The sequence below is a fragment of the Canis lupus genome, chromosome 3 (genome assembly GCF_048164855.1).
Source record: "Canis lupus baileyi chromosome 3, mCanLup2.hap1, whole genome shotgun sequence".
In the NCBI taxonomy this organism is placed as follows: domain Eukaryota; kingdom Metazoa; phylum Chordata; class Mammalia; order Carnivora; family Canidae; genus Canis; species Canis lupus.
This window is the reverse complement of record NC_132840.1, coordinates 76,026,141-76,050,110: the sequence shown is the minus strand read 5'-3', so window position 1 is coordinate 76,050,110 and position 23,970 is coordinate 76,026,141. Positions and strand designations below refer to the sequence as shown.

Genomic DNA, 23,970 nt, shown 5'->3' with positions numbered 1-23,970 from the left:
GCATTTTAAAATACATTTCACAGGTGATTCTTTTCCAGCCAGTCCTAAAATTAGTTTGCAGATTAGTATTTTTTGAAGCAATATACAGGACTGTGTTCCTTGAAGTCAGGCATAGTTTCCAACTGTATCGTCACTGCCTAGCATGATACCTGGCGTATCTTATATACTTGGTAAATATTTGTTGGGTGTTATGGTTGTTCATTTCTACAGTGTCAAACATTGAGTTTGGCTAAATAACTAGATGCTTTATTTGGGATCTGAGAGACCCAAACTTTTGGGCAGTGTCATAAGCCCATGAGACCCTCATTCAACAGGGGCCACAATCAAATAAAAAAACATCTTTTATCCAGGAAAATGCCAAGAGGATAGCTTACACCCTATGCTATTCCAGAACCCTTGCACGTTTGAGTGTCTTTTTAATCAATAGGGGGACATGGGGCTATATCAGTGTCAGGGAAAGCCAGCCTCACACACCACTGCGAGACGAGCTTAGTTCAGGAGCAGAAATCGGACACTATTTTCTGCGCCTTGGAAAGCTGGACAAATAGCCCTGCTTAGCCATTTCAGGATGCCTTGGGTCCCCTTGCACAAAGCCTCAAGTGGATGTCCATTGCTTTTTTGATTTGCTTTTACAACAGCCAAGCCCAGTGCAGTGCTGGCCTATGCTGATCATCTGCTACCATGGCTCACATCACAAATGCATCAAAAGAGCTCTGTACTTTGGTCAGCAGGTCTACATGGTTGACTTTTGTGCAAATACGGATCCTCTATTTTAAATAACCAAAAATAGGAGAATATTTAAAAACTCAATCCTAAGGGAAGGCATACATGGTTTGGAGAAAATTTCTGCTTTCCAGGAGGGAGGTGCTTGGGCTTCATGAGAACACCTGCCCCTCTAACCTGCAATCATTGGGGCAGAAAGTTTTTGACCATAGGAACATCATGAACCATGTGAATGGGGCAGACACAAAGGACACTTGAGAAAGGGGCAGCACAGAGGACCTGGCTGAGGTGTTCTGGAGCCTGCTCCAGCAGCAGGTTTATGGGTATCGGGATGTGCATCTGAACATCATGGATGAACTAGGTTCTCCAGCTGGCCCCTGCAGAGAAGGCTGGCTGGAGGGCCTCGGTGAAGGGGAAGTGACCAAGGATGCCCACCTGTCCTGGTAAATGGAGTCCCCAAGTGACTGCTAAGGTACTATAAGACTCTCTGATCTCTCTGGGACATTTCTGCCTGATACAGGGAAAAAAGACCAGGATTCCCCTGAAAGGCCTCAACCTCCCCCTCTTATTTCTGCAGAGGGGTTGTTTTGTCCTCTCTGCGGGGCCAGTTCCGGCATCTGGACTCTAGCGGCTTCTCCTGCCTCTCTCAGCATGACCCTGACCCTCCTGACACGTACTCACATGCTTCCCTTTCTTAAAGAAAAATAAGAAGCCCTCCTTCCCTCTCCATTCTGTCTAGTGAACTCCCTTTCTCTTTCCTTCCTTCCCTGGCCAAGCTTTTTGAAACAGTTGTCTATATCAGAACTATTTTAAGACACTTTAAAGCCCTTAAAACGCATACATTTGGAGGCCCCAGCTCACATAAAAGCAAGTACAAGAAAATGCACCCACATCTTATGTTAAGTGCATTTTTAAAATTTTGCTTGTGATGTGACTGAGTAGCAAGCAACAGTTAATTTATAATTGGCTGTGATTTCTCAGCAATCGTTGTGCATACAAGGGAATGTTTGCAAAAGGAGAAAAACCTAACCAAAAAATTGTTTCTAAATGTAATGAAGTTTTTATGAATATTAAATTTAAAAATTAATGAAGTCGAAACAATGTTACATTTTGGAGATATTTAATTAAACATGTCTTAATTTAATTTTGCAGTTTCTTTTTTTGCATTTTGAAGCTAATACATTTTTTCAGACCTCAGACATAATTTTGGATGCTTGAAAAGCTTTTAGGCCCAAGGTATCTGAAGAAGAAAATGGTTCTATCTGAATTCACTTTTATTTTTCCTATTCACTCATCACTCCGTGTAATTTTGTCTTGTGCCGTTAAAACCACCCACACTGAGGTCACCAACAAACATTACGTTTCTAACCTATTGGAAAATTTCCAGTCCTCATCTTAAGTGACCTCTTGTAGCACTTGGCATTGCCAACCATACTCCCTACTTGGCTTTTTATAAAGACATTGCTCTCTTGCAACCTCCTCAATGTCTTTGCTTGCTCTAAGGCACATTTTCTCCTCATTTCCCTGAATTTGGTCTCCTGCCTCTCCTTCCTGCACTGGCTGGTACCAAGTCCTGCCAGTTTTACCTCCTACATACTTTTCAATTTTTGACCTTTCTCTCTCTATCCCTATGACCTCTTCCCTGGTTCAAGTTCCGGCTCCCACTGTCTCTTGCTTGGACTATTTCAGTAACCCTGGAAATGATGCCCTGCTCGTAGCTGTATAACTCAACTCTACCCTCCACTGGGTTGGCCTGAGTGATCTTTCCAAAAAGCAAAATCTAACTGCAACACATCTCTAGTAACTGTTCACAGTTCCCAGCACACAGCATTGTTGTTCCTACCGTCTGTACCTTTACTCCTGTTAGCACCTCTGCCCGGAGCCCACCCTCACTCCCCAGACACACACTGGGTTAACCTGAACCTTTCCTGTAAGACTTAGCTGAGTGATCACTTCCTCCAGGCTGCCTTCTGTGATCTTACTGGCTCTGTTAGCTATCCTGCTTTGGTGTTTCACTGATAATACACTGGGAATCATTCTAACATTGCATGAAATAATACCCTAGTTTAATGTGCTATATCTGGATTTCCCACCAGACCAGGAATTCCTTGAGGCAGATGATCCAGGTCTTGTTCAACTCTCTAACCCCACAATCATGGTGTCTGGCCCATAATATGAGCCCAATAAATGTTTGTGGAAAGAATGAACAGAAAGTAAGAGGATAAAGACCTCTCAGATGTAGAAGCCCACATTATCAGAAGCTTTGGATCCATACTGTGAAATGTATTCGTTCGTAATTAAATTTTGCTTGAAATAACAGTAAAGCGTGACAGCCCCTGTCGGGTGCTCGTGGCCTGGTCACAGAGGCAGATGGCCCAGACTGCACAGGAGTGCTTGGCCAAAGTGGAACCAAACAATGACTAATCCACAGTGTGGACCAACCGTCCCAGGTCCCCGGCAGGTGCAAGGGCATGGGGGAAGGTTATAAACAGACAGGGGATAGGTGCTGGGATAAGTCTGATCAGAGCAGGGAAAGCTTCTCAGAGGAGCTGAGGTTTTAACAGGATGCGTGGAGAAAGCATGAGTCACTGAAACACCCCCCGGTCTTGCTTTCCCAGCGTCTAGTGTTTCAGGGCCAGCATGTTAATCATGGCTGTTGGCTCCAGTGTGCTGATTCCTGGCTGGGCGGCCTCCCCGCCCAGGAGCGAGGTTTGTATATACCACCGGTGCCTTTAGGAACTTACTGGAAAGTGGAAGCAAGAATAGATTGCTGGCAGAGTCAGAGTTGAGAAACAGATGGAGTGGGAGAAGGCAGCGAGTGCTAGGAGAGCTCAGCGGTTCTACTTAACACTGTCATCACGCTCCTAAAGTCAAAAGCCTTCCAAGGCACACAGCCTCTCCTGGGGCATGGACCCCCTCGGCCCCTGCAAGGGGGAGCCAGCTAATCACTGTCCCCTTCTCTTCAGCCGGACCACACAGGAGCCACCGAGACAGATGGCTTTTGTACCGAGAGTCTCTTGACACTTGAGTCTCTGAGCCTCAGCTGGGTCCTAGCAATAAGACCGAATCCAGTGAGACCCAATCGAACTCCCCCTGCAAACTCTGGGTTGATGAAACACTAATTCTGGTGTCACTCATAGCTTATCCACGAATAGATAAATTACAGTTGATAAATGCAAACGAACAACTTTTCCTGGCTCTAGACCTAGAGAGGGGACTGGTAAGCTGGAAGGGAGCACCTCTGAAGACATGTAAATTTTGACCCAACTGCTCTGCCTTTCGATTCTGACCTGAAAGTAATCATTTTTTGGATTCGGGGGCATGGCTACCCTTGCATATCTCCTGATGGCACAGTGAGATGCAGGGCAACTCCTTTTGAACAAGGAAAGGGTGGGTAGGTCTAGCCTGGGAGGCAAAGAGGCAGAGGTCATGAGTGCCATGGACGTAGGTACAGAAAGAAAAGAGACTGGCATCACGATCCCATCAAGGGGGAGTGTATTTATTCTCAGACGATGGTCAACTCATCTTTCTTGAGAAGCTTCCCTAAGCTGAGCACTATGCTATGTGCTGAAGCTATGCAGTGTTGCACACTGAACATACGTGCCTAGCACATGAAGTCTTTGACCAAAATGATGTTCGAGCACTTTCTATTTCAGAGGCACATTCACCTACATTCATGCAAATACATTAAAGCATCTCCACAGACTTATTTATTGTAAATAGCAACTTCACGAGACCATGTGCGAGCTGACCTGTATGCCCTTCCCAGAAAATACGAAGTGACTCATCAGGTTTGCACGGCCGAGGCCTGGAACAGTAAGCGTGCCATTTACTCTTCCTGTGACATTCATTGACTAGACCTAGCAGAGTCTGGAGACAGTGATGAAAGCAGAGCGGGCAAACAGACACGACATAGAAGAGGGATGGAAGAGGCATCTGATAAATTTTGCAATTTATCAAAACACAAGCTCGGGAGAGGCACTTTGCAATTTATCAAAATACGAGCTCGAGCGCCTCATTTTTAAAAACATTTGCTATCTCATTCAATTATCATTAAAAACACTGTAAAGAAGGCCCACTGTCGGCATTTTACAGTGGAAAAAACAGGAATTCAGGAAAGTGAAGTTGCCCAAATTTTCACAGCTGAGATGTGAAATCTAGATAAATCTCACTGCCCAGCTCATGTTCTTTATAAAAATAAAGCTGACCTTTATGACTGCTTCCTATGAGCAAGATTACCAGGCTAAACATTTTAATTTAATCCCTGTGAAATCAGCACCATGTTTACCTCCATTTCTCCGACAAGGAAACCAAGGTACTGGAGTTGGGTGACTTGCCCGTGGTTCCCCCTAGCCAGCAGGAAGTGCCAGATCCGAACTGAGCCAGAGCCTGCGTCCCTACCCCTATCGCACACTGCCCCTCCCTGGAGCAAGGCTTCATCATGCTACAGGGATGGGATTACAGAACTCAAACCAGCACTCTGAGGACTGGATTCGGGGGCCCCTCCTCCCACCCAGAGGGACTGGGAAAAAGGGTCCCATGTACGGGCAATGAGTCCACTTACAAAATTCCCCTCTCTCCTTAACAATATTGCATCAAATGTTTGAATCGATGCGTTATTGACGTAACCGTGGCTCAGTATCCATACAAAGTTGGGCTGCAGACTTTCTAATTGCTGACCTCCTTTGATGAAGACACACTGGGCCACCATTTGCCTCTGTTCCTGATCATGCTTTCTGGCCTCCCCTGGGAGTTTCTCCGACTCTCAGCAATCAATCTGATTTGATTAGGGAGAGGCTTCCTCTGCAAGCATCCCTCTGAGACACTATCTAAAGTCCCATATTCAGGTTTCCAGTCTTGGCTCTCTCCAGAGAAACCAGAGAACCGGGATAATCAGGCTGGGCCCCCTGAGAAGAGAGAGAGAGAGAAGAAAACAGCCCCAGATTCCACCCCCCAACCCATCGCTCACCCCCGACTCTCTCTAAGATGTCTCACACTTTCATTCCCACCGTGCCAGACAGCAAACTTCCTGTTCTCTAAGGATTTGGTGAGTCAATACCACTGGCCTCTTTTCCATCCTTGAAAGGGGACCCTGATTTTCACAGCCTGGTGGTGTATTTATGTTCCTTTGAAGCCCGATCCTGAGCTTGTGTTCTTCAAGATAAAGGTATTTAATTTCCTTGGAATTTACCGACTACCTTTTTGTCCGACAATTGTTCTGCAAAGCCTTCAGTAACCCAATCCCCTTGAATTGGGGTGCTGGCATTTGTGAGAGGCTAACGAGATTTCTTTTTATAGGGGCTGAGTGAGAGAATAAATAAAATAAGTGTTACTGAAAATAAAGGGCAGGAGGAAATGAAAGAGCTTGGAGTCAAGCCTTCCACACACTCTACCATTTCACCTTTTAGCTATGGATGAAGGTAGATGGTCACCAAGCTACACAGGGAAAGAAACCAGGGAGGTAGAGCAAAGGGGTAATGTTGTGGTTCTTACTAGAGCCAAGGGAGGCCTAGCAAAATGACTCAGGATTGGTGGCACCATCCAATGTTAAGAGTTCTTCTCTGGAACTTGGCAGTGATGTCTGAGCCGTAATACTGGATTAGAAGTAGGGGTAGCACCGGATCCCTTTCTTTGAAATTTCTCGCATTTTAATAGGATAACGAAGTGGAGAAGGTTATGTTAGCTACTGCACACTGGCTGGTACACGCTGCAGATCTTCCTCGACTTACGATGGGGTTATGTCCCAGTAAACTCACTGACAGTGGAAAATACCCTAAGTGGAAAATGCACTTAATACACTTAAACTACTGAACATGATGGCTTAGCCTAGCCCACCCGACACGGGCTCGGGACACAGACACTAGCCTATGGTTGGGGAAAATCGTGTCACACTAAGCCTAGTTTGTAACAAAGTGCTGACCGTCGTGTCATTGGTCGAACACTGTGTTGCAAGTGAACGCCAGAACAGCTGTATGGCTGTATGGGTACAGAAGGGCTGTCAGCGTTATCGGTTGTTGACGCTGGTCATCTTGGGGTGACCGGGAGCTCTGTGGCTGCCCAGCATCACAGGAGGGGATCATCCTGCACATGGCCAGCATGGGAAAAGATCCAAATCCCAAATTCCAAGTACACTGTATACTCAACGCTTATTGCTTGCGCACCATCACAAAATCGAAGAATTTTGTCAGGGACCAGCTGTACTTGAAAGCAAAGTGCCTACAGCCACTGTCGGTTTCAGAAAGTCTCCGACCAAAGGATCTGCCTCACAGTTCCCTTCACCTCCATCCCTCTCTGCCTGTTCCACATTCTCCTCCTTCCTTTGGGTGCCTGTGAAAGCCACGGACTCACACCACGAAAAGAAAGATCACCTAGGAGCTGCTTTGGAAAGCAAATTAATACGACTGCCCTTTGTTCGGTTTGAGGCACACACACAAAAAAGGTTCTTGTGGTTCCCTTCCTGGCAACCATTTAAAGACTTAAAGGAAAAGATCTTTCAGGTCACGCAGGTCCCGTCCTTCTGCCACAGGAGGGGCTCCCTTGAGCAGTAAGTCACATTCCGTGAAGTCTGATGGCTAATTTGCCAGAGAAAGGCCAAACAATGGTGCCTCTCGTTCCAAGCTAGTGCTTCTTGCTTGGCTTGGAGGAGGTGACACGGACTTTCGCTTGGCTGGGACGCCTTCTCGCCTCTCTGAGTAATGTTTGCTTGGGCTTTGGCCATGGCAGCAATGGGGCCACTGCATTAAACTGGCACGAGCTGCTGTGGCTGGGATGGGAGCCGAAGCCCTGGCTCTTATGGTGATTTGCATAGTCCCAAACACGGAGGGCCCTTTGGACGTGCCTGCGTATTAATACAGCTCATCCTTCTCTTCCAAGGGACAGCTGCACTGAGGCAGGTTGACTCAGGCTAGTTGATAGAACCCTAGCACCTTCTGAAGCATTTGGGACCTGGGCAGGATGACTTCGCTATTTATTTTTCCCTTTCATCTGCTCCATTCTCTTTTCTGTGCCAGGGAACATTTGGTCCCCAAGTGCAGAGTAGAGCCTCCTGTTATTACCTCCCATCTTCCCTGGGAGCCTGAACTCCCCGTCTGCCTCCCCTCTCCATCCCTCCTGAGCTCTGGGGTCAGATCAGTCCTCCTCAGCCTCTGCAGACTTGGGCAGGGTTTTTGAAGCCAATCACTCAGCAAAAATTCTAACTTTTCTACAAACTACCCAATGTCTACCTCAAGCTCCCGTTTCCACCTGATTGCCAAAAATATAGAGACTTCTCAGTCATTCCAGGTTTAAATCCAGCTAAATGCAGTGTTTCCTCTGTTCTTGCTTTACCCCTGGATATATTTTGGGTCTGGGGAGAGGAGGGAGATTATGTGTCATGGAAGTGGGTTAGGTGTCAGGTCTTCATTGCTGGATTCCACTTAAGATTTCCAATGCTTGTAGGATTTAGGGACACGTAGGCCTGTCTCTGGACCCTCCCTGCCCTGGGTCACCAAGTCCCATATCTCATGCCCCCTCTTCACCTTCACATGACACCTATTTCTGGGGCTTTCCAAACTCCAGAAGCAAGCAAAAATCTCTTCACCTCTTAGAATCCCCGACTAATGTAGGAGTTCTATCTGCTACTGTCTTGTGTCCCAGCAGGGCACAAAGCTCCTTCTCAGGGACCCTCCACATTCAAATATATCTTTTTTTTTTTTTAATCTAGTTTGCAGACCAGGTGGCCTGGGTCTTCTGTTATTTCTCTACTCTCTAACTTCTAGTGCCAGCTTCATGCCAAGTTTCCTTTAGGTATTAGCCTTCTGTATTGCAAAATACTCTTCTGGCAAATCAAAAACCTTGACTTCTAAGAATACTGTCTCTGCTGAGTTGTAAGAACTGTTGGAACTTAAAGTCAGTAATTTGATTCTTTGTTCCTTCAAGGGCAAGGACTGTCCCTGGAGACCACGCATGCCAGTGACAGTTCAGAATTCCATCGCCAGCACCTGCTTTCATCATGCCACATCTTAGCCCAGCACCTCTGAAGTCTGTAGCCAACACTCTTGAACCTAGTTCAGGGTGCTATTGGTGTGCCAAGGCATAGGCAATGCTCTGGGATGTTTATGGAGCATCTTCCTGGGACACCAATTTTACTTAGAGTTGAGGTGGAGAAAGCATTCTTACAGTAAATGAACGTGCCTATGTTATGTCGTTAAGTTGCAAAATTCATATGTGTTTTTAGGATAAAACAGAAGACCAAGGACATTCCAAGGATGGTGGGCTGTTTTAGACTATGCCCCAAGACCCCCAAGAGTGTAGGCTTGGTCTCTGCTGCTATTAATTCCTTCCATGGAAAAGCTTGGGACATGGTTGTTTGCAGTCCAAATGCCTCCACCTACTTTTCAATGTTCTCTGAACTCCAACCTCATCCTACTTATTCAAACCGATTTCTGAATGGAGCAGTTATGCTCTACACCATTCCCAAAGCAGTGAGTCCTGATAGATGCTTCAAGGTTCAGGCCAAATGTCCCTAAAGTCTTCTTTGACTGTTGCTCAGAATTAATCACTTCCTCCCCTGGGCTTCATAAACACTTCCTTTATGTTCGTGTAAAGTGTTCCTACAGTGCAACCATTGTAGTGATGATTTGTGCCTCTCTCGAGGTTCTAAACCTCTTGAGGACGGGCCATGTCTTAGTCCTTTTCATACCCTCAGAGCCCCCAGCACAGTGCCTGATCTGAGGTGGGTTACAACGTATGTTGGATGCAATGGAGCTACGGGAACACTTTCTATGCCACCAGCCGGGGTGTCAGGGTTCCTGCTTGGGAGACAGCAGACAGGAAGCGATACCAGTCTGCAGGTCCTTGAGATGACTGCCTACTCCACTCATTCATTCATTCATTTGTTCATTTGTTCATTCTTTCAACAAACACAGATGTCAGATGATAATGCTGGTTACTGAAATATAAAAATAGATAAGACAGTCTCTGTGTTTGAGTTTTTTATAGACCATGGGGGACAGATGTCAACAGATGCAAAACAGACATCATAAGTGTTGATTTTACAAGAGCCATCTAGACTTGGGGAGCATGTGATGAGTGGGCATACCTGCGGCTGTGGACACTGTTCAGACCTCTCGTTGTGCCTTGATTGTCCCTTTAGGCCTACGTTTGGGGATAAAATTAGTTCTCATTTCCTTTGTGCTAGTCACTTTTGCAGAGGGTTTATTTAACATGATTTTCGATCTTCACGATAGCCCTGGGAGGTGACATGATTATTATCATCTCTATTTCCCAGAGAAGGAAACTGAGGCTCAGAGACATTTCCTAGTGTGTGTAACAAGGTCATTTATGGGGTGGTGTCCATTCAAACCAATGCCCATGATCCTGAACCCTATAGAAACTTCCTGAGGTAGGAGAACCAGTCTAGTGGCTGATGGTAGAACAAAGAGGCAGGCAGAAGAATAAAAGTCTGATGAGCTCCCTTCTTGGGGTCGGGGGTGGGGGGGAGAGGGGGGAAGGGCGAGACAAAGTCCACTGGACTTCAGGTGACACCTAGAGTGGGAGAGAGATGATCTAGACCAGGGACCGCAGAAGGCAACAGTAAGGCACTCAGATCCTGTATCATCCCCGCACTCGCACTGGCCAATTTTGCTGCCCTCCAACTGTTTCTCTAAAGGATTAGCAGGATGCATACATAAACAAAGCAAAGACACACGTGCACAAAAAAGGAAGGCCCTGGGGCTGGGTTTAGGGGACAGGGATGAAAGGGGAAGCTGGAAACAGAGGAGCAACTGAGCAGTGAGCCTCAAGGGGAAGTGTGCTCCAGGAGATCAAACGGGGATCTGAGTTACAAACCCAGGGAAAGCTGGGGAAGCCCACAGCTAGTGGGAAGTAGGACAGGAGGGAGAGGCATAGCTGACACAGCCTGCCACTGGCCTGGGGGGGCAATGCAGGAGTCTGTGGGGGTGGGGGGGGCGGGCTGCACCATCTGAGCCCTTGCCCCTGGCCCCTTCTGCAGTGATCCAGCCACCCTCATCGACTTCCGTGGGGTCAGCTGCTCAGAGGCAGGAATGACTTGGCGGAGTGGAGAGCTCAGGGGTGAAGTTGCTCACGCAGGTCACCAAAGCACAGTTTCACTGGGCACTTTGCTAATGTGACCCAGGAGAACACTGCCAGTGGGAGCTTTGGACAAATACTAGCCAGTAGCTTCAGTCACACCCCCCACAGATATTTACCAGGTCTCTGCTATGTGCGGGGCTCTGTAGGAGAAGCGGGGGACCTAGAAACAAATGAGACTGGTCCCCTGGCTGAGGTCCCTGGCTGAGGAGCCATCTGCCAAACAGAGGAGACCAGGAGCTGCCAGGTAGTGCGTTTGGTGCTCGTCCACAGGCACAGAAGGCACCCGACCCACTGGGGAAGGGTGGGGTGGAGGGGGATGAAGGGCTTCTAGGAAGAGAGATACCTGGACATTTCACTCATCTGTCAGGTGGAATCAAGGTCCTTCTGTTCTGGGGCCCAGATCCACTTGTGTTTCTACTTTAGATTATTCCAGATCAAAAGCCACTACCATTCCCTCCACCTGCTTGGTCAGATGGCTTTCTTTCCCATCCCTCTGAAGTTCCTTGTTATCACAGAACAACATTAGCAGATGTTAACTTATCAATTATCTCATTTTGTTTTGACTATTCCAAGGCCAGATTCAGATTGTTTTTAATTCATGTGTCCTTTTGCGGGGAGGGGGTGGTGCAGGAGCATTTTGCAACCGACACCTTCCCCAGTACAAACCCTCTGTACAGCTCAGCTCTTGCCTTGGGAATCTTGCTCTGCTCCCCCTGCACGGCACAGAACCCCCATCCCCCTGCACCACACAGAGCTCCTGCCCCCCAGCACCAGAGCCCCCACCCCCCTACACCGCACAGAGCCCCCATCCGACTGCATCACAGAGAGCCCCCTCCCCCCTGCACCGCACAGAGTCCCCGTACCCCCTGCACCGCACAGAACCCGCGTCCCCCCTGCACCGCACAGAGCCCCCGTCCTCCCTGCACGACACAGAGCCCCCGCCCCCCTGCACCACACAGAGCCCCCGCCCCCCCTGCACCGCAGAGAGCCCCCGCGCCCCCTGCACCACACAGAGCCTCCGTCCCCCCTACACCGCACAGAGCCTCCGTCCCTCCTGCACCGCACAGAGCCTCTGTCCCCCCTTCACCGCACAGAGCCTCCGTCCCCCCTACACCGCACAGAGTCCCTGCCCCCCCCCCCCCACCAGCACGGATTTCTGCTGCATCTTCCTCAAGGTGTCATCGCCCGCAATACCCGCTCTGACCCTCCCCACCTGCTCAGGTCCTGAACATCTTCAGCATCTACTTCAGTCTATCAAATGCACAAAAGGTTGCTGATACCCTCATTTCTTTTTTTCTAAACAGAGTGAGTCTCCTCCACACTTGATCTTTGGGGAGTGGAGAGCCAAGACTGTGTGGCCCCCTGGGTTCCTGCGAGGGAAGGGGCAGCACTTCCTCCAAACTACAAAGGGCCGTTAAAGTACCCATAGGTCCATATTCCCGAGACCTTTCCCTGCAGGACAGAGATCCACATAGAGACACTTGGAAACACAAAGTCACTCATTCACTGTCTCATCACAGATAATCATTCATGCTGAGCAGAGAGGGAAGGAAGTACATGGTATTATTCATTTCTCTCCTCCGCCGCCTTCCTAGGGGACAGCGTGTGTAGGTAAATTTGTTACATATTTTAGCAAGACTGCAATAGATTACTAGTGTGACCATATGATTTATTGTCCAAACCAGGACATTATGAGACTTAAAGGGGGTTCTAAAAATAACTAATAGGCATTAAACTGATCTACAACAGATGTAGCCTGGGACTATCCTGAGCAAACCTGCTACAAAAAAATCCTGGGTGCTCAGGGACCCTCAAGACTCCTCAACCACACATATCCGTCAGTGACTACTTTCTATCCAGTGTGATTTAAACTTCATTCATTCACTCATTCATTCATTCAATAAAATATCCACGTGCCAGGTCCTGTGGGCAGCCCTGCAAAGAAGACAAACTCTGCCCTCATGAAGTGTACATTCTGATAGAAGAGATGGAAAGTAAACAAATAAATGAAGAGAACACAGAGTATCAGGGAGTGATGAGGCCTGACAAGAAAACAAAGCAGAGCTCAGGTGATGGGGGAGATGGGTGAGGGGAGGGATGACTTCTCTGGGGAAGCCTCCTCAGGGAGGCCAGGAGGAGGGAACAGTTGTACAGGCCCCGAGGTGGGAGCAGGCTGGGAGGCCTGGGGGAATAGAACAGAACAGAAAAGGAAGAGGCTTAGGAAGAAACAGATTAGGTAGGAGTTTGAGGCCACAGAAGACGAGATGGGAAGGCTTTGAAGGTTCAGGTAGGGGAATGCTACGATTTAGTTGCATCATAAAAATCAACCTGGGAGCACCCTGGTTGCTCAGTCAGTTGAATATCCGACTCTTGATTGCAGCTCAGTCATGCTGGGATCGAGCCCCACATCAGGCCCTGCACTGGGTATGGAGTCTGCTTGGGATTCTCTCTCTCCCTCTCCCTCGGCCCTACTCCTACCACCGCCCCCCCCCCCCCAGGCTCATCCTCACTTGTTCTCTAAAAAAAAAGAAAAGGAAAGAAGAAAAAGAACCACTCTATTGGTGGAGAAGATGCTGTCAAGGAGAAAGAATGGGAAGGGGGGGCAGTCTGTGGTTGGGAAGTGATGGGGACATGGGCCCGGGGAAGAGGCTGCTGAACTCAGGAACCATGGTGAATATGGCATCTCCAGGACTCGTGAGCAGGTGGGCACTGGGTGCTTCCAACCTGCCAAGACTCTGGGCCACGACCAGCTCTCAGCCCAGCCGCACCCAGCCCTAAGTTCCTTCCAAGGCTTGCTCTTCATGTGTTTGAGCAATCATCACCGGGACTCGACACCAGGAGCCAGCTGCTGTACTCTAGAGCAGGAGGGGGAAGCCCTGAACCCCCTTACCTTTGGCTCTGTGATCTTCCTCCTTGGGGCACTTGCCGCCTTCCCACCATTTGCGCTTCAGAATTTCTAGGCGGTTGTTCTCCTGCAGCTGGAGGATGGCCAGGTCAAACTCATCCCGGAAAACTGAACCTGTGAGGTCACGGGAGAGCCCAGAACACAGGGCGTGAGTGCCCTCGTATGCATCACTCTGCTCCTTTCCCCACTACACCTCCTTGCCACTATGCCCGCTGGACATCAGGAGAGAGAGAGAGATGTGGCGGGGTCCCCGCAGGAGCATGGCTCTCCACCTGGCTTGTTCTGAGGACCGTCCATGGAGAGGAGGGAGTTCTGGCTTCATGCAGGGCACTCAGCCCTTCTACTTTCCTTCTCTCTACAATGACTGGCATGTTCAGCCCAGGGCCAAGAACTCAGTGTGGGTCAAGGGACAGCTTCTCAGGTACCGGTAGAGGCTCACTTCCCCACCACTTCCTACTGAGGTTAACCGACCTGCTCACTGACACTCGGGAAGCTGGTCGCGAGGCTTCCCCTCTGCCTCCCAGAGGCCAAGGTGGGAAATCTGTGACATAAACCTCTCACTGAGTCAGCTGTCTGTCTTCTACTCTATCTAAATTAACTCCCCAGGCACTTGTAACTCTTACTACATTAGACCTGACTGCTCTTAACCCAGAGCAGCCCCCAGTGAGAGAAGAGCCACCCCAAAGTGGGAAGGAAGCCACCTCTCTTCCATCTGGGCCCAGAATCCAGATACCAGTGACCCAAACCTTCCCACCTGCCTGCCGAGTGTCCGACAACCCCCTGTCCCCATCCATCACCCTGTGTGCACCACTCCTCCCCCCTCCTCAAACAGAAGGCTTCTGTTCAGTGCAATTCTTTTTTAATTTTTCTAATGGAATATGGTCAAGGAGCTTTGGTTCTGGAATTTAGGTTTAATCACAAAAATAGGCTTAAATGAAACCGTGGAAAGCTCAATGCCCCAGCACGGGCTGAGGCCGGAGATCATAAAGAAAAAGCTGCCAAGAGGCTGGAAACCAGCTAAGCTGCTCAGTTTTCTTGCTCAAGCTCTGTGAAGGCCTGATGTGGACAGATGCCTCAGGGGAAAAGGCTAGGGCGAGGGAACCGAGGCAGAAGCTTGGAACAAATAGATTTGTGCTCTCAGACTTTAATATGTATGGGAATGACCTGGGGATCTGATTGACCTGCAGACTCTGATTCTGTGGGTCTCGGGTACGGCCTGAGATTGTGCATTTCTAACTAGCTCCAAGGGGATGCCCTGCCTCTCAGCCATAAGCTGGACTTTGACAGGCAAGGAAGCAGAGCAGCTCCCAGATCTCTTTGGACTCTGACAGCCTATGACTCCACAGATGGAACCTTCCCTACTTGAAATCTAACTACGCCTGGCCATGCAAACCTGCAAGCCTGCAGCACAGAACGTGTCTATGCAAGCGACATGAGTGAACATCAAGAGTGCCTCATGTATAGTAGGTACTCAATACACATCTGCAGTGCATGGCTCCTTGAATGAACAGATGGTGCTAGGTGGTGAGACTAATGAACAGCCCAGGTTTACAGACAACTGTCAAGCCCAGCCAGGCATTTCAAGCAGTTTTCAAGGCATTTCAACCCAACCTCAACAGCACACCAGGGGCCCCATGAAAGAATTATTCTGTTGGCGGCCATGTTTGCCCACTTTGCTCCTAAACCACTTGACTAATTTTCCATCTCATTCCTCGTTCTGTTCCTCTTCATTTCCCTGGGTCCAAGCACATGGCTTATTCTCCAGATATGCCCTTACTGCCACTTAAAAAGGACACACATGCTATCTTTCATGGACGTAACCTCAGCCAATGTCAATTCTGTCTCATCAGTGGATTGTGTAATGCTCTTCCCAGCCTGATCCGAGAACCCGGGCAGGCACACAGCTCACTTCCCCACCTATCCTGTCTTGCTGAGCCGGTGCGAACATGGTCTGGTAAGTGCACCATTGAATCTGGAGACAGGCAGTCTAGGCTCAAACCTGGCTCCTCTACTGACTCAGTGTGACCCTGAACAAGTAGGTTGTCACCTCTAAATCTCAATGCTGTCCTCTAGAGTGGGAAGGACCACATCTACATTGAGGTGGGTTGACACGTGAAAATAGCACCATGCCTGATACAGAAGAAATACATTTCCTTCCCTTTTTCTTTCGTTATTGATAAAAACAAATGTCTAGAGTTGGTCTGCTTTTGTTCCACTCTCTATAGGTTCATGCCATGGAAACTTTTGGAGCATTTGAGATTTCAGGTCAATGTCTTAAATTGCTGGATCATGATCAAGGTGCATCTTGAGTTTGTCTTGTGGCTCACTCCACCATCTTGAAATAAAAGGTAAGCCAACAAATTTCTCAAAGAGGTCCATAATCTGTATATTAACAAATAGCAACGAAATATGATCGTAAGAAGAGACTGTGTGGGTTTACAAGTCCCCCAAGTGAGACCTCTGGCTTACAGAGCTGCTAGTGTCAGAATTCAGAGTTCGAGAATGAACTGTATCATTATCTATGCTCATTGATTCGGTTTCCCATCAGTCTTTGAGAAGTCATCTGCTGGGGACACCTGGGCGGCTCAGTCATTGAGCATCTGCCTTTGGTTCAGGGCATGATCCCAGACTCCCGGGATCAAGTTCCCATGGGGAGCCTGCTTCTCCCTCTGCCTGTGTCTCTGCCTCTCTCTCTCTCTCTCTGTCTCTCATGAATAAATAAAAATCCTGAAAAAATAAGAAGTCATTTGCTTTTATCAAATAACACAGGGGAGTATGGAATAGATGGGGAGGTCACTCATGTTCCCTCTAAACAGCCTAAGTGTGAGACACTGTAGTAAGGCACCTGACTGGTTATTAGGTTTACCCCTCAATTACCCTATGAGGTAGGGATTAAAAACCTAATTTTACAGATGGGATAACTGAGATTCAGAGAGCTTAAATGATCTGAGGTCCCACAGCCCACAACTAGGCACATTCCCAGGTCTGCCTGACTCCAAACCCATACTTTTCACACTCTACAGGCATTGTGAAGCCTACAGAGCTCTGAATGAGGTAAAGATCAAGAGAAGGAGACCCTAAGATAACAGCAAAGATGTACATGCTATATATCAATTTCCCCATATGGCCAATGGTGGCTTCCATTCCTGCTTCTCCTTCTGGTGCCTTGTATAGGACAACCTCATAGAAAAACAGCATTGGGTGAGGATGGCCCTATACAGAGTGGCTCTCAGCGGTGGGTGGGGGCAAGAGTGCATATCCCAGGCACCTGGAGAACATTTACAGATTCCCGCTCCAATCCAATAAGCAGTTCAGTGGGCTTCCCCTCACCTTGGGTTGGAGGTACCATTAGCAGGAGGAGGGCCAAAGTGTGACTACCTTTTAGGAAAGCACAACTGGGAGACCCTTCTGGAAGCCAAGCATCCATCTACTGCACTATAACTGCCTGGATGGCACACAGTCACCTGAATAGAGAGTTCTATTGCTCATTCCCAATGACTTATGCTGATTTAGAGGAGATGGGTCCATGAGACCCACAAATGATCTGAAAGCCACCTCCTCTCATCATGCCAATTACCTTTTGTAATAATTATACCTTTCACCAGGAACACTGATAGCAGAACTAAGTTTGGCCATCTCTTCCTCCTTCTTCCCACTGCTAGCGGAGAGGTCCATCAGCAGAGAAATGGGCAAGGGGCAGGAAACAGAAGAGGGTAGAACAAAAGCCCCAAAGTACCTACCAAGAGGATCAACGTGCTCTTGAGTAAGTAATCAATTAAAAACTAATCAATTGCCCTTCAATAATTAAAGATCAAGAACCAATCACTGATTAGTGAAAGTAGGTGGGTTTGCCTTTTTTTTTTTTTTTAACCTGGCGGCTGCCCACCTAAAGTCACTGCTAACTGGTTCTAGAATCTGACAAATTCAGTGCTGCATTCAGTGGTCCCAGCTACTCTGACCCCACCTGGATGGAGCTCCCCAAAGAGGCTGTCCCTCTCCTGCATACCGACTGGCATGCCGATCCCGTAGCCCTTGGTGTCCAGCAGCCCTCCAATCTGAGTGAGGTTGCAGTTTCGCTGCCGGTAGTACTCATTCATGGTGGATTCCAGAAGGAAGGCATAGTTGGAATTCAACACCCTGGCTATTCCCTCCTCTGTGCTCTTCACAAACACACTTGGCTGCTTAGAATACATGTAATTCCACATGCGTTGGTAGGTCTGATAGCGGGAATTCTGGGAAAAGAACATGAGGAAGCTGAATTAGAACAAGAGAAAGGAAAGGGCGGTTTTAAAAAGGGAAGAGCCAAAGTGGGCCTTAAAAATCCTGGCCCTTTTGTTCCTTGATCCCCTTGTGATATTCAGTAAACTTTTCCCTTCCATCTTTCAACAGCTGCTGTATCATGGCAGGAGGAGGAGTGCCTTTGATGCCTTTCACAGAAAGGCAAGGAAAGAACAGGGTCCTAGGGTACTGCAAACTCTGCCTACTGGTTTGAGAATTGCTTTTGCCCCGTCCACCCTAGAGAAGTCTTCCACCACCAACCTCCAGGTTCTGACAGAATGAAAACAGAGAGTCCAGTTGTGTCTTTCACTGTCTCTCAAGTTGGAAGCAATGAATTCAGGCTCATCCGGACTCTTAAGAGACACCATCTGAAGGAGGAGTGCCAGCTATTTACTGTTGACTCTAAACCAACTTATCAATCACATGTCCAGCGCTGGCCTCTATTTTTACAAATAAAAACAAAACCGAGAGAATTCTGGGGTTGGGGGGCTGTCTATCCACACCTGTGTTTGCACGATGCCCTCAGTGGTTGCGTGTCAACGGGCACTGAGACTTGCATGGAAAATGGAAAATTGCAGACCTTAAATTTGTTTTATGTCCTGGGGAGTAGGTTGGTTAGAGACCTATGAACTCCAGGGTAAATCTGCTTCCTCAGAGATCATGAAACTTTATTATTATTATTATTATTATTATTATTATTATTATTATTATTATCTTGCTTTGTCTAAGTGCTACCTATAAAATTTAACTCACATAACCGAGTTTAAATGTGCACACTAGCCTCATCCTATTTGATGGAATGAATAAAAGTGCAGGTTAGATTCACCCCGTTTACATACATGTTTTCCTAATACCCTTTAGAACAAATGTGAAACTATGACCATCAAAAAATAGTTTTGGGGATCCCTGGGTGGCGCAGTGGTTTAGCGCCTGCCTTTGGCCCAGGGCGCGATCCTGGAGACCCGGGATTGAATCCCACGTCAGGCTCCCGGTGCATGGAGCCTGCTTCTCCCTCTGCCTGTGTCTCTGCCTCTCTCTCTCTCTCTCTGTGACTATCATAAATAAATAAAAATTAAAAAAAAATAGTTTTGCCACATTGTACCGAAAATCATCTCAAGTGCCCCTCATAGTTCTTGGACAACACTTTGGGACAGGCTGATATTAACCCAGAGTGCTCTCAGGACCCCATTCCAGGGGTATTTTGCAGAGCGAGGGATAAATGTGCCCCAAGTGAACCTCCAAACTAGATGTTCGAAAGGGTTCATGGGATGAGGATCGATGTTTGTATCTCCGGAGGACAACCATCTCAACATTATTCTGCCCAATTGCCCCATGTTGGTGAGCAACCCGATGGGTTTACTTGGAAGAAGGTCATGCTGGAGCCTCCGTGAATTGTGCCATACTCAATGGCGGTCTGGTCAGCCAGGTCATCCACCGACTCAATGGGCACATCCATGCGCTGCACAGTCAGGAAGGCTGCCAGGTTGGCCGTGTAGGATGAGATGATAATCAGCGTGAATGCCCACCTACGTAGGAAAAGACCAGGGAAGCATCATTGCCTGAGCACCCCCAGGAGTCTTAGCCCCCATCCCCAGTCCTGTAGCGACAGAGGAGGTACCAGGTGGCTCTCTTCGGAAGGATCTTCCAGCTCAGTAGGGGAAGAGAAAGGAGGCAGGGCATATGATGTCAACAGAAATGAACAGAGTTTGTGAGGGTTGCCTGAAAGAAGACCATTAATTTTCTCATTTCTTAATGGAGGTGATTATTGGGTTGATGTTCAAAAGAGGTATGTCCATGTCCATGAGACCATCTCAGAGACTGTGAGGAATGCGTTAGTGAATGAGCTAAGGGTGCCAGCTCTGGGGGCTCTGTTTAGAGCCAGGGCTGGTTGGCTGCCCCTGTGCCCCTGTCTTCTCACGACAGAGCCAACCATCAGATGAGCATCGCCATGTACTGAGCACTTGCCATGAGCCACACACACTATCTCATGTACTCCCTACAACTAAGGGCGGTAAAATTCTTTTCCCAATTTTGCCAGTGAGGAAACAGGGGTTCAGAGAAGCAAAGGAACTTGCCAAGTAACACATGGATAAATCCATATTTTAATACCAGTTAGTTCTACCAACAGGAAACTCTTTCAGATGAACTGGTGACAAGCACCTCTGAACTTCTGAGAAGTTGGAATTAGAAACTACTCTTGCAATGGGCAAGCTATTTCAAAATAGAAGAGTGTTTTATTGGGTAGAGCAAACTCATTTAAAATGAGAATAATTTTGCAACTCAGGCAGTATATATATATATGCTAAAGCCATTACAACTAGTTTGTTCACTTAAGTAGGTTAAATAAGCCTTCTACCATCTGGTCAGCAGTGTGGATCTGCATCCCAATCCATTCGTTTATAGGGGTTCAAAGACATATCCAAGCATAATTGAGGCTGGATAATCACAAATTCTGAATCAGTGGAGTCTGAATTAATGAGGCTTTACTCATTATGAAGACATTGTCAACTAAAGCGTAGCATTTGCCATAGGATTCAGAGGTCGTCAGCTTCCAGGGGATTTTTCAGAGCAGGAAGGCCCATTGTCGCCTTCACCACTGTGTCCAAGGTCCCCTTTGGGCTGCCTCGCAGATGCGGAGTGACAGGGTCATCTACCAACTCAATGGGTATGTCCAGATGCCAGACCACCAGTGAGGTGACCTGGTTTTAGTTCTGGCCTTCTTCCACTCCACCTGTGAGACCTTAGGGGAAAAGCCACATACCTCCTCCAGCTCGTCTGCTCGGGGATAAAATGCCTGCTCTGCCTGTCTTTGGAGAATTATGAGATCAAATGAGAGAGTATGTCATTGGTGACTAATAATCTATAAAGGACCGGATGAATGTGAGATACAGAGAAATATAGAGACAGACCCTCACACTGAATATGAGATAAAAAGCATCTGGCCGGGCGCCTGGGGGTGCTCAGTGGTTGAGCATCTGCCTTTGGCTCAGGTCTTGATCCCGGGGTCCTGGGATCGAGTCCTGTATCAGGCTCCCTGCTTCTCCCTCTGTGTCTCTCCCTCTCTGTCTCTCATGAATAAATAAATAAAATCTTAAAAAATAAAATAAAAGCATCTGGCCACCTTTCCTATTTGTGACCTGAAAATGCTACGTATCCTTCCATCCTTCAGACCTGGTCTCCCTGCTCCTGCCTCCGCTCATACCCTCTGCTGGAAGTTCTTGTGACCATCTCTCAGGGGAGGTCAAGGAGGTGGGGGGGGGCACCCCCAGGCAGAGGCCAGCATTCTGAAGCAGCTGAGCTACTCAGGCTCCTGCCGTGCGCGTTCAAGAGCCCTGGGTGTGGACCTGAACTCGGAGTTGGCTGGGGAGGTTCCCTCAGCCCCATGGCTACACTCAGGCATCTGTCCCGCCCTGGGTGGCCATGCGGTGCTTTATACCACTAGTCACAAAGGAACAGGTCAGAGAGCAAAGCAGCTGGGGCAAGCCTATCATCTCCGCTGAGAAAAACAAATCACCTGCTCTCTCCAGAGGGGTCGGTGGAGCCTTGCTCCTGTGTCAAAGGGGCATTATCAGCTGTCAGGCTGGCATTCGTTAGCAACGTGGCATCCTCCATCACTTGCTCTGGGTGAGGAATCTAAGGTGGACTGGCATGGCCCTCTCTTCCGGTCTCTGATTCCTTTAGGGAGCCGATCAAATCGAGGCCTTGATTTGATAATTGAGAACTCCAAGAGGCAGAGAGGCTCCCTAACAACTCAAGGGCCCCCCTCCCACACACACACATAAAGAAGGCCCCACCATGCCCCCAGGACAGCTATTTAGAGCCCAGCTGGTGAGCCAGGGCAGGGAGCCTGCAGGACAGGTGTCCCTCCCAGGTGCTCAAGCAGGCATTCTCTGGAGGAGGGAATTCCTGGGTGTTGGGGAGCTGACAGGTGGATGAAACAGGCAGTGGGGCCTCCGTGTGGTGCGTGGGAGCACAGCCCTCTGGAAGGAAAGGCCCCAGGTAGAACGAGCTCAGAGTCTACAGCTGACTTCTGCTGCCTTGCAGGGCTTCTGTCCAGACTTCCAGGATTTTGAGGGAACTCTGCGATTTTTCTCACCAAGACTGTCCCTTTTTCTGGGGAACATTAAAACCCAGTTCTTCCCATTGATCCACTTGGTGATTTCTGAGCACCATCTATCTGGTGATGGGTGATCACCTTGCCCAGATGTTTTAAATTCTACTGTATTTATCATTTATCAGAGAAAACAAAAAGCCCAGCTGGGTTGGGGTCACTGTCCCAGCTGCATTTTTACCTCCCCATTAGCCTCAGTCCAGTGTCCTTCTGGTAACTATCCAAACGCTGGTGCCCAAAGGTGGAAACGCCACTTTTCCTTTATCCTTTGGCTTACACAGGCTGAGAAGGAGGCGAAGGAAGCAAGGTCATAAGTCCCATAGGCTGTGACAGCCAAACCCAGCAGTGGGTTTTTTTAAGTGAGGTTGGGGAACTGGAACTCTGCAAACTTGCCTGTCTCTGCCATATACATACATACAAATGTACGTGTGTGTGTGTGTGTGTGTGTGTGTGTGTGTGTGTGTGTTTTCATTTCTCCCTATAATGGTCTAACAGCAATGATTAGTCCACATATTTATGTAGCACTTTCAAGTTCTCAAATTGCTTTCCCACACATTGAATCACTCGACCGTATTCTTTTCGCCCTGGATGAGCCAAGAGGAGAAGGGAGTTTCAGGCCGAGGCTGGCTGACGGCCCGAGGTGGGGATCGCTCCTGAGATCCTGTCCGACTCTGAGCCACTAAGAGTTTGCATTTGCCCACACCTGCCGAGGTGGACAGGTCCCGCGAGGAGGCCCCAGAGCCAGGCGCCGAGGGACAAGTTCAAGAAAGCTGGTAGACGTGGCCAGATGTGACAGCCAGGTTTAGAGTCTTCCAGCAGGCACTTCCCGCTGCACATTTATATTTGCATAAATCTGCATATGCCTTGGCAGGCCCAAGCCACTCAACCTCAGGTCATTTTCAGGTCAGGGGGTTATAAGTGCTTTGCTGGATGCCTCCAAGGCTGTTTTCTGCATCCCCTTTCCGGCCCTGGCTCCCCTCTGTCTCCAGACCTCTGAAGCAGAGGGAAAGGGGAATGGGATTAAGATGGCACAAAGTGTGCCCAAGCCAGTGCTCCCAAGCCTTCTGGAGCTGGCCAAATATGCAGCTCAGCTCCCTGTTGGTCTGGTTTGAAAGGCAGAGCTCTGGGTGTGGTTCTTGTCCACCTGCAGCTGGAGAAGAGCTTAACTGAGGACCCCCTTGGTGTCCCCACCCCACTGGGCTTGGCCCCTTCTCTGTCCCAGATCTTACCAGACGCCACTGACGCAGCGGGTAGATAAGGCTCGGGGGGCGATGGTGGAACCCTGCTGCATGAAGCCCCCAACAGGAAACCAGAGGCTGTTGCCAAGGGAGTACTGATTCACTAGGAGGTTGCAGCGGCCCTGGGCGCACGGGTGGGGGCTGTACCACTCGTAGGGGGTCAACCTGCAGGAGAAACGGAACAGAGACCAGTGCCACGGAAGGTGGGCGTGAAGGAAAGTGCTGGGGAGAGTAGGAGGGGCTCTCCTTTCTGGCCTCACCTCTGTATTTCAGTACCTGGCATGTGGCCTGGGCTCAGCTGTTTCCCTTTGCTGGACTGGGATGCTCCCAACCAAAAAATCAGGGGCCTGGACAACCTTGGCAGGTTTTCAACTGTTTTTTTTCTTTTTTAATCAAGCCTCCCCCACATCTCTATTTCTCCAAAATGGATCACGACATGGAACTCCAAATACAAAATAGAGCAAAGTACAGGCCCCTGACCAGGATGTGTCAGGGGTAGACGGCCATGAAACGGCATCTTCTGCCACCCTCAGGCCCTGAAAGTGGTCACGGAGGGATCCGAGGGCTCCACGGAACCAGTGTGAGAATCCTCAGCCTAGAACAGTGGTTCTCAAACTTTTAGC

At 48.6% G+C, this 23,970-nt stretch overlaps 1 protein-coding gene across 2 annotated transcripts in view; it reads right to left on the bottom strand.

Annotated features, from left to right (window-relative positions):
- The window catches only part of GRIK4 (glutamate ionotropic receptor kainate type subunit 4), a 423,105-nt gene that overhangs the window by 5,258 nt on the left and 393,877 nt on the right, over window positions 1-23,970 (bottom strand). For both annotated transcript variants that reach the window (XM_072822392.1, XM_072822393.1), the window contains 4 exons: window positions 23,339-23,512; window positions 19,359-19,524; window positions 17,727-17,952; window positions 13,706-13,834 (listed from right to left, as the gene is read on the bottom strand). In XM_072822392.1, coding sequence (XP_072678493.1) covers window positions 13,706-13,834; window positions 17,727-17,952; window positions 19,359-19,524; window positions 23,339-23,512 — 695 coding nt within the window. The remainder of the gene's footprint in view (window positions 1-13,705; window positions 13,835-17,726; window positions 17,953-19,358; window positions 19,525-23,338; window positions 23,513-23,970) is intronic.